General features: G+C 40.1%; 1 protein-coding gene across 1 annotated transcript; it reads left to right on the top strand.

Moving 5' to 3' along the window:
- The first annotated feature begins 4,280 nt into the window (after positions 1–4,280).
- On the top strand, positions 4,281–10,079 carry LOC131939888 (DNA ligase 1-like). Its single transcript, XM_059298418.1, has 6 exons — positions 4,281–4,338; positions 4,644–4,802; positions 5,782–5,880; positions 6,934–7,029; positions 7,436–7,576; positions 9,391–10,079. Exons 1-6 carry the CDS (start codon positions 4,281–4,283, stop codon positions 10,077–10,079), a joined length of 1,242 nt encoding a protein of 413 aa, XP_059154401.1.
- Positions 10,080–11,783: the final 1,704 nt, after the last annotated feature.

Here is an 11,783-nt window from a genome sequence, read left to right on the forward strand (position 1 = left end):
ACCAAGTATATTAAAAGATATATTATCTGTAATCCCTGTAGCGAACCTGGCTCACCGAGCTATACAGAGCCCCTCATGTGCAGCCATCCATGACAACGATGACGCTACCTGTATGGAGGACCAAGATGGCTGTCTCCTAACCTTGAGACACTCTCATCCCATCCTGTTTGTCCGAGTGGTCGTCAAGTTGAAAGGTAAATCAGGCAGCCGTACCTGCGACATTACTAAAGCAATTAAACTAATCAATTAATTTACGTATGCCGTGAAGAGAAGAATTTACAGCTATAGTAAGAAAAAGTTAATATTGTAATTATATCCTCTTTTCACGTTCGAGTCTAGGACACGGGGGGGGGGGGGGGGGGGGGCGTCTTACGTTTTTTTTTGTCGGTCTCTTTCTAGGCTTTTCCTTGAGACTGTCCATATCTTGCCAGTTGGTTCTCGGCTTTGCATCTCCATTTCTCCCTTGGTTTTGTCTTTTTCGGTTTTTTTTTGAGTCAAATTTAGCGCGGTTACAGGAATTTCATCAGACTTTATCCTGAGAATATGACCCATTCAACACCTTTTATTTTTTTATTATTTCAAAACAATACACAATTTGGTGAGGGGGCGGGGTTGTTTGCTTATTTATTTTTTTTTGTTTTTTTTTTAATTTCAATAATTAAATAGGATGCTTAATTGAAATTTAGTCTTATTTCTTTTTTTAAATTGAGTTAAATAGATTTTTCAAAAGGGCTGTTAAAAGCAGGCAACGATTTTCTACAAAATGACGCCTTCTACTATTGGTATGATGTTATCTTCTCCCGTGGTTTTTACTCGATTCCTGAATTTTTAAACTTCACTCTTGTTTGTTTGTTTCATCTTCACTCTTCTTTCTCCAATAGCCGAGCGTGACACTGTGACGTTACGTTACAGACCCCAGGGACAGAATGTGAACCAGTTATGTGACAGATCAGCCAGATACCCGTTGGATGATTTTACTGTAGACATTTATTGTCGGCCGTCGTTGTTCAAGATTCATACAGTAGAGTTCGTGGGAACAAAATCTCTTTGCTCGGCTTATATTACCCCAGGCTAGTATTTTACTCTTGTAGTGTACTGATATTTGACATTCTTGAACATACGATTTTGTATGTATTGGTAGCTGATTATATTTTAAACAATTTTCTTTTCCTACTAAAGTAAAGTTACCATTTCAAACCTGGCGGTCCATTGGGCAAGTGAAGTAGAGTTCACCTGTTTCTGTGACCTCGACTTATAATGGTATAGTGTAGTCAGCACTATGCCCAGTCGCCGTTGTTTCCCTAACGGGAGGTAGGTACACATCAGAGCTGAGTTGACTCAGGGACTGTCTACTGACTTGAACCCAGATTCGAACTTGAGACTTTCAGGTTAGCAGTCTAACGCTCTACTGCTTGGCAATGCAGTTCTTTCCTTTTTAAATAAAACCAGTATCCATCTCCTGAGTTTGTGTTCGTCTCCAATACGGAAACAATACGTATTGAAACTATACTTCTATAGGTATATCTTAGTTACAACCCAGTAAGGAAACAATACGTATTGAAACTACTTCTATAAGTATATCTTAGTTACGACCCAGTAAGGAAACAATACGTATTGAAAATATACTTCTATAAGTATATCTTAGTTACAACCCAGTAAGGAAACAATACGTATTGAAAATATACTTCTATAAGTATATCTTAGTTACAACCAAGTAAGAAAAAAATACGTATTGAAACTACTTCTATAAGTATATCTTAGTTACAACCCAGTAAGGAAACAATACGTATTGAAACTATACTTCTATAAGTATATCTTAGTTACAACCCAGTAAGGAAACAATACGTATTGAAACTATACTTCTATAAGTATATCTTAGTTACAACCCAGTAAGGAAACAATACGTATTGAAACTATACTTCTATAAGTATATCTTAGTTACAACCCAGTAAGGAAACAATACGTATTGAAAATATACTTCTATAAGTATATCTTAGTTACAACCCAGTAAGGAAACAATACGTATTGAAACTACTTCTATAAGTATATCTTAGTTACAACCCAGTAAGGAAACAATACGTATTGAAACTATACTTCTATAAGTATATCTTAGTTACAACCCAGTAAGGAAACAATACGTATTGAAACTATACTTCTATAAGTATATCTTAGTTACAACCCAGTAAGGAAACAATACGTATTGAAACTATACTTCTATAAGTATATCTTAGTTACAACCCAGTAAGGAAACAATACGTATTGAAAATATACTTCTATAAGTATATCTTAGTTACAACCCAGTAAGGAAATAATACGTATTGAAACTATACTTCTATAAGTATATCTTAGTTACAACCCAGTAAGGAAACAATACGTATATGAAACTATACTTCGATAAGTATATTTTTCGTTCAGGCCGTTTATTCTCACCCAGGCTTAAGATGTTATTTTTCTCGTTCTTTTATTGCACATAATTTTATTCAATGAATGGATTTTTTTTTTCGTTTCAGTAAAAACAATACCTAGGCCACCATCACTGCAATCCACAACAAACCATACACCCCAAACAAACCATACACCCCAAACAAACTCTGCACCCCCACAGTGGCAGCCGCCAACAAATGATACACTCACACAACTGCAATCCACAACACACCCTACACCCCCACATTGGCAGCCCCCCACAAACCCTACACCCCCACGTTCGCATTCCCAAACAAACCCTACACCCCCACGTTCGCATTCCCAAACAAACCCTACACCATTACGGCCGCAGCCCCCCACAAACCCTACACCCCCACGTTCGCATTCCCAAACAAACCCTACACCATTACGGCCGCAGCCCCCCACAAACCCTACACCCCCACGTTCGCATTCCCAAACAAACCCTACACCCCCACGTTCGCATTCCCAAACAAACCCTACACCATTACGGCCGCAGCCCCCAACAAACCCTACACCCCTACGGCCGCAACCCCAAACAAACCCTACACCCCCAACAGCAGCCCCACCCCCTAGACCAAACAACTGCCTGGCGGGTGCCATAGACCCGGCAACACACAGATGTGTCCTTGGTTGTCATGTCAAATTCTGGAGCGAGAACTGTTCCAACGGTAGGTGTCTTATGTCGTCTGGTAGTTTCTCTATCGTGCAGTTTACAGTGTATTATTATTTAATTTATATCAGTACTGAGATAAACTAATCTCATTTAATTTCTCTGTATTTGATAAAATAGATAGATCTATTTTCCATTTTAAATATTTGTCAACAATTCTCACAGTTAAAAATATGACTTAGTTGAATCTTTTTTGGTTTCTGTTTTTGGTAAAATACCTGATAGATATATTTTTTTTATTTAAAATAGTTAACAAATAGCATATTAAAAAACAAGACTCAGTTGAATCCCATTTAGTTTCTGTTTTCCATAAAATATTTGATAGATTTATTTTCCATCTGTTAATTGTAGAGTGTGGTTTATGCCATGTAGAGTGTGGTTTATGCCATGTAGAGTGTGGTTTATGCCATGTAGAGTGTGGTTTATGCCATGTAGAGTGTGGTTTATGCCATGTAGAGTGTGGTTTATGCCATGTAGAGTGTGGTTTATGCCATGTAGAGTGTGGTTTATGCCATGTAGAGTGTGGTTTATGCCATGTAGAGTGTGGTTTATGCCATGTAGAGTGTGGTTTATGCCATGTAGAGTGTGGTTTATGCCATGTAGAGTGTGGTTTATGCCATGTAGAGTGTGGTTTATGCCATGTAGATTGTGGTTTATGCCATGTAGATTGTGGTTTATGCCATGTAGAGTGTGGTTTATGCCATGTAGAGTGTGGTTTATGCCATGTAGATTGTGGTTTATGCCATGTAGAGTGTGGTTTATGCCATGTAGAGTGTGGTTTATGCCATGTAGAGTGTGGTTTATGCCATGTAGAGTGTGGTTTATGCCATGTAGAGTGTGGTTTATGCCATGTAGAGTGTGGTTTATGCCATGTAGAGTGTGGTTTATGCCATGTAGAGTGTGGTTTATGCCATGTAGAGTGTGGTTTATGCCATGTAGAGTGTGGTTTATGCCATGTAGAGTGTGGTTTATGCCATGTAGAGTGTGGTTTATGCCATGTAGAGTGTGGTTTATGCCATGTAGAGTGTGGTTTATGCCATGTAGAGTGTGGTTTATGCCATGTAGAGTGTGGTTTATGCCATGTAGAGTGTGGTTTATGCCGCTAAAACTCCATCTGTTTATTGTAGAGTGTGGTTACTGCGCAGGCGCAGGGGCGTGTCATCAGATGAACGGCAGGTGTGAGGCCGGTTGTTTGGAGGGGTATGAGGGAGATGGTTGTCACAGTGAGTACTTGAATTTTTTTTTTAAACTTTAAGTTACCAGAAGCCACGCGTTTAATATACGGCTGCACATCTGCGCTGTGTACGAATTTTGTCAAAATAAAAATTTAAGGTGTGGGTCGCTTCATAAATTTCTAATAAGGTATTCAATACATAATATAGCTACCCATGCTTTTCTTCAGTAGTTCATTATAATATTTATAGAAAATCATTTATTTTCTCCTTTTTAGTGCATTCTTACATAAAAGCATGTTGTGAAAACGTTGTTTTTTTTTCCATCAAAATTACATTTCTGTTTTCAACGACAGAAGCTATAGCTAAGTTGAGAGGGAAATATAAGTTGTTGCAAGATAAACGGAGACGTAGGCGACAGGCAAATAATTGTGCAGGTGGGACAAATGACCCTGCAACAGGTGCCTGTACAGGGGGCTGCGTCGCTGGATACGCCGGAGCAGATTGCAATGAAGGTAAATATTCTTTCAGGTGTGTGTGTCAGCCAAGTCAGGTGTGTGTCAGTCAAGTCAGGTGTGTGTCAGTCAAGTCAGGTGTGTGTCAGTCAAGTCAGGTGTGTGTCAGTCAAGTCAGGTTTGTGTGTCAGTCAAGTCAGGTTTGTGTGTCAGTCAAGTCAGGTGTGTGTCAGTCAAGTCAGGTGTGTGTCAGTCAAGTCAGGTGTGTGTCAGTCAAGTCAGGTTTGTGTGTCAGTCAAGTCAGGTTTGTGTGTCAGTTAAGTCAGGTGTGTGTCAGTCAAGTCAGGTGTGTGTCAGTCAAGTCAGTTGTGTGTCAGTTAAGTCAGGTATGTGTCAGTCAAGTCAGGTGTGTGTCAGTCAAGTCAGGTTTGTGTGTCAGTCAAGTCAGGTGTGTCAGTCAAGTCAGGTGTGTGTCAGCCAAGTCAGGTGTGTGTCAGTCAAGTCAGGTGTGTGTCAGTCAAGTCAGGTTTGTGTGTCAGTCAAGTCAGGTGTGTGTCAGTCAAGTCAGGTTTGTGTGTCAGTCAAGTCAGGTGTGTGTCAGTCAAGTCAGGTGTGTGTCAGTCAAGTCAGGTGTGTGTCAGTCAAGTCAGGTTTGTGTGTCAGTCAAGTCAGGTGTGTGTCAGTCAAGTCAGGTGTGTGTCAGTCAAGTCAGGTGTGTGTCAGTCAAGTCAGGTTTGTGTGTCAGTCAAGTCAGGTTTGTGTGTCAGTCAAGTCAGGTGTGTGTCAGTCAAGTCAGGTGTGTGTCAGGTCAGGCAAGTCAGGTGTGTTTGTGGGGGGGGGGGCTTGATGTTTGCGGGGGGGGGGGTGAGCTTGATGCTGCCGGGGTTTGATAAAATTCATACGTTGGGGATTGCTGTAGGTTTTAAGAAAAAGTGTGTAGGTGCTACATATATGGCCAACATGTTGTTAGGTAGATTTTCAGGAGGCTTTACATACAACATATATTAATTTAATTTTATAATGTGTTGTACAATTCCAGAGTGTATACACTGTGGTGGTACCGGAGCTTGCCACCAAACTACACATATATGTACCGAGAGTTGTGCTGCAGGTTATCACGGGGAACATTGCTCTCATAGTAAGCTTTGTTTTGTTATACCACACTACATCGTACTAGATCATACTACATCGTACTACATCATACTACATCATACTACATCATACTACATCATACTACATCATACCACATCATACTACACCATACTACATCATACTACACCATACTGCATCGTACTACACAATACTACATCATACCACATCATACTACGCTATACTACTTCATACTACTTTATACTACACCAAACTACACCATACTACATCATACTACATCATACTACATCATACTACACCATACTGCATCGTACTACACCATACTAGATCATACTACATCATACTACATCATACTACATAATACTACATCATACTACACACATACTACATCATACTACATCGTACTATTTCATACTACTTCATACTACTTTATATTACACGACACTACACCATACTACATCATACTAAACTATACTACTTCACACTACACCATAATACATCACACTACACTATACTACTTTGTACTGCACCCAAGCTACAACCTGATACAAAATGTTACATCACCATACTACATCATACTACATCATACTACACCATACTAAAGCTACAAACTGCTACAAAATGTTACATATTTGAAAAGGTTTAAAATGTTACCAAAATAAAAATGTCCCTTTCTAATCTGGCGGTCTATGGTGCAGATGAAGTAGAGTTTTTTAATTATTTTTTTCTGTAGCCTTGGAAGATCATGCAAGTGTGTGAGTCAGCAGGAAGCAAAGCCGCTTTTACAACATGCTACCAAATTGTATACCATGCTACAACATGCTACAGCATACTAGAATTCTGTACCCCCCCCCCCCCCCCCCCCCCCCGAACGAAATGAAATTTATATAGAGAATATGAGAATATATACTTTTAACAGTGTCTGCTTCCCCATGGAAATTTTAGTCCGCCCCCCCCCCCCAATTTTTTTTCAAATATACCTCCTCCCCCCCCCCCCCCCCCCCCCCCCCCGGGTGGAAAAAAAAGTTAAGATTTGAAATCAATCTGTGGTTACTAACTGGGGGTTCTCTTTCCCTGCCAGCCTGCGTCAACTGTGGAGGGAACGGCGCCTGCGACAGGACTACAGCCGCCTGTCAAAACGGATGTAGCAGCGATTTCCAAGGCGAGCGCTGTCTCGGTAAGTCCCGGATGTTGTCGGGCTACTCCCCTGATAAGAGTGAAACCGGAAGTCAAACGAAGAAATACCTTTTTATCATTATTCTTTTTTATTTTACTTACTAATTTAATCACAGATATACGGCGGTTTTGATTTTTTATTTTGAATTTTGATATATGATTTATTCTGTTATTATTTTTACAAATTATATATATATATATATATATATATATATATATATATATATATATATATATATATATATATATATATATATATATATATATATATATATATGTAGGTAACTGGCTATGGGTCTAGAACCAGCCTGTATAATCTCTAACCCATGTAACTGGCTAAGGTTTCTAGAGTCAGCCAACATAATCTCTAAACCTATGATTTGTGTTTGTACACTTGCTATCCTCAGACCCAAAGAAGCCTTGGTACAAGAACATCTACTACATTATAGCGGGACTCATGGTCTTTATGGTCATTCTTTTGCTCATTCTCTACTTCTGTTGTCGGAAGGCTGTCTACGTCAAGAGGGAGATCAAAGATATCCCGGATGGTAAGTCATAGATCAAAGATATCCCGGATGGTAAGTCATAGATCAAAGATATCCCGGATGGTAAGTCATAGATCAAAGATATCCCGGATGGTAAGTCATAGATCAAAGATATCCCGGATGGTAAGTCAGAGATTACAGATATCCCGGATGGTAAGTCGTAGATCACAGATATCCCGGATGGTAAGTCCTAGATCACAGATATCCCGGATGGTAAGTCCTAGATCACAGATATCCAGGATGGTAAGTCATAGATCACAGATATCCCGGATGGTAAGTCATAGATCACAGATATCCCGGATGGTAAGTGATAGATCAAAGATATCCCGCATGGTAAGTCATAGATCACAGATATCCCGGATGGTAAGTGATAGATCACAGATATTCCGGATGGTAAGTCCTAGATCACAGATATCCCGGATGGTAAGTCATAGATCACAGATATCCCAGATGGTAAGTCCTAGATCACAGATATCCCGGATGGTAAGTCATAGATCACAGATATCCTGGATGGTAAGTCATAGATCACAGATATCCTGGATGGTAAGTCATAGATTACAGATATCCTGGATGATAAGTCATAGATTACAGATATCCTGGATGATAAGTCATAGATTACAGATATCCTGGATAGTAAGTCCTAGATCACAGATATCCCGGATGGTAAATCATAGATCACAGATATCCTGGATGGTAAGTCATAGATTTCAGATATCCTGGATGATAAGTCATAGATTACAGATATCCCGGATGGTAAGTCCTAGATCACAGATATCCGGATTGTAGGTCGTAGATCACAGATATCCCGGATGGTAAGTCCTAGATCACAGATATCCCGGATGGTAAGTCATAGATCACAGATATCCCGGATGGTTAGTCCTAGATCACAGATATCCCGGATGGTAAGTCCTAGATCACAGATATCCCGGATGGTAAGTCATAGATCACAGATATCCCAGATGGTAAGTCCTAGATCACAGATATCCCGGATGGTAAGTCATAGATCACAGATATCCCGGATTGTAAGTCATAGATCACAGATATCCTGGATGGTAAGTCATAGATTACAGATATCCTGGATGATAAGTCATAGATTACAGATATCCTGGATAGTAAGTCCTAGATCACAGATATCCCGGATGTTAAATCATAGATCACAGCTATCCTGGATGGTAAGTCATAGATTACAGATATCCTGGATGATAAGTCATAGATTACAGATATCCTGGATAGTAAGTCCATGATCACAGATATCCCGGATAGTAAGTCCTAGATCACAGATATCCCGGATTGTAAGTCATAGATCACAGATATCAAAGATGGTAAGTTCTAAATTACAGATGTCACAATTGGTAAGTCATAGATTAAAGATTGCACAATTGGTAAGTCATAGATTACATAATGTCACAGCTGTTGTCCTAAATTAAAGATGGCTTCCTTGGTAAGTTATATATTAATGATGTTCCCGATTGTAAGTCCCTTGTGCTTTAAGTCTCGAATGTTCTGCCTGTCTTTGATAATCTCTGATTCTCTGTCTGTGAAGCCTGTTATTGTTTGTCTGTGCAAAATTAATAATAATTTTCTGAAGTCTGTCTTTGAGATTTTTATTTGTTAAAGCTTTATAATCGGTCATTAATGGCCTTGATTAGTTATGTCTTTGAAGTGCATCTATGTAGTGTTTGTTTTAACTGGCTTTATTGAAAGATATTTTACATTAAAACTTATCTGATTATAACTTATCACACAATTACCATTCATTGAAAACATTACTTTACTCAAAAACTAACTGGTTTATCACCACGTACTGCCATTTATAGATAAAAAGGACGACGACATTACCGGGAAGGGGTCAGCAAAAAAAAAGAAACAAGGCTCATCGGGAAAGGACGAGTCGGGAACGGAAGAACCGGCAAAGGAAGAACCGGTAAAAGAAGAACCGGCAAAGGAAGAACCGGCAAAGGAAGAAAAGGAAAAAGAGAGTAAGGAGAAGAAAAGAAAGGAAAAGGCAGGGAAGGAAAAGGAAGGAAAGGAGAAGGGTGTAGAAAAAGAACCAAAAACAAAACCGGAGAAAAAGGAGAAAACGAAATCCGCCAAACCAGAGAAAAAGCAACAGTCCGACGATGCCAGCGTCAGGAGCTATAAACCCCCAGCGAAAGGTAAAGACAAGGACGCCGGATCAGTCTCGTCGTCCGTTGATAAATCCGACGTGTCGTCCGAGGCAGCCCCCGCCCCAGCTAAACCACCCCCCAAAGCTAAACCCCCGCCCGTCAAGCCAAAGAAAAGGGCGACGTTCAAGGATGTGCCCCCCTCGCCGCCATCAGAAGAGGAAGTTGTTGTCGCCATCCCAAAGCTGAAATCCTCGGCGCCCCGGGAGGTGAAGCCTCAAGGCATCGGGGTGAGAATTCGGAAGATGAGCGAGAGGTTTTGGATACAGAAGGAGTGGGGGGAGACAGAGGACGGGAGGTCGTACAAGAAAGAGAAAGAGGAATATGATTTTGATGAATAAGCGTTTTTTTATCGCGTTAAAATATTAAATATGTACCTTATGAAAATAATTTTATGTAACTAATGTGTGATCGCACGGAGAGAAGATTACTTTACAATTGTAATGCTTTTATACGTGAGGATAGTGATATATTAAAGTAATAATTGATTACAAACGTAATGGTTGTCTGCTATATTTACATAATTTATAATCTTTATTTTTGTAATTTATAGGTTTTGTAACTGTTATATTTGTAGCCAAGATATTTATAGTTATCAAATATTGAACTATCTTTTTATGTAGAATTATATAATAAAAATATTTTTATTTCATTTTCATTCTGGTACTTTTCCTTCATTTTATGCAAAAAGTTTCTAAAACAGTTGTTCCATTATATCCAAACTAACAAATTTTCATGCTGAAATTAAGTAGGATATGACTACTGGGATTTAGGGGTCATCCATTTATGACGTCCACACGCGGGGGGGGGGGGGGGGGGGGGTCCGAAAAAAACTGACTTTTTTGGACGCATATGGACTTGTGTAAGGAAAAAACGTGGATTTTTGTGGACGGAAGAGGGGGGGTCCAAAAATAATAAAAAAAATTGTGGACGTAATAAATGGATGACCCCTTAGCGGGTGAATGACAACACGCAGTTAATCAACCCAAATGTTTAGAGTTCCGTTCACAGGCCGTAGAACGTTCCTGATGTCACCCAGCTCAGTAGGGTACCTGATTTAGAGTTACGTACTTATACAGCTAGCTTTAATGTATCTGGTGACGTGTCTTTATCTAAGCAGATATTTGAGTAAAAAAAAAAAAGTAAAGTTTCCCTTTCAAACCTGACGGTCAATGGGGCAAGTGAAGTAGAGTTCACTTGTTTCTGTGACCTCGGCATATGAAGAGATAGTGTGGTCAGCACTATGCCCAGCCGCCTTTACTTTCCCTAACATAAGTTAGGTACCCATCAGAGTCGGGTGGACTCAGGGACGGTCTACTGACTTGAACCCGGATTCGAACTCGAGACTTACGGGTTAGCAGTCCAGCTCTCTACCGCTAGACAGATATTTGAGTGTGTGTGTTAAATTAAAAATCCATATGCAAGACGTGTGGACAAAAACACAGGCCAAATGTTAGCAGTCTAGAAAACGAATGTAGTATGTTAAACCAGAATATCAGTGTTTCTTCCAGACTTTTTCTCCGGGGGGGGGGGGGGGGGGGGCACTTAAAATTTCCGGGGGGGGGGCGGTAGACTTTCTTCGGGGGGGGGGGGGGGGCGGACACTGTTAAAAGTATATTTTCTATATAAATTATATACATTTAATTTCGTTCAAGGGGGGCTGTAGAATTTTTTCGGGGGGGGGGGAGGGGGGCTTAGCCCCCCCCCCCCCGAAGAGATGCCTGGAAGAAACTCTGCATAATAGTGTGATCCACTTTCCGCTTTCCTTGCATATAAAAATTGACTTGAGACAGTAGTCGGTTCGAGTTTGATGTACATGATTGGGTTCGAGTCTGTCCAGTTTATAGCTGGGGTCAGGAACCCATCTAGGAGGGAAAACTCCACAATAGAAAAAACTGCATCCTTGAAGTTGGATGGACAAAGGCTATAAAATCAAATCCTAAAAGATAAGCAGGCTGAAATCGGAATCAATTGTCTATATGGCGCATAACAGGTTGGCACATAACAGGTTGGCACATAACAGGTTGGCACATAACAGGTTGGCA

This window comes from Physella acuta, unplaced genomic scaffold (assembly GCF_028476545.2).
Source record: "Physella acuta isolate Inbredline_101_S28 unplaced genomic scaffold, ASM2847654v3 ptg000299l, whole genome shotgun sequence".
NCBI classification, from domain to species: domain Eukaryota; kingdom Metazoa; phylum Mollusca; class Gastropoda; family Physidae; genus Physella; species Physella acuta.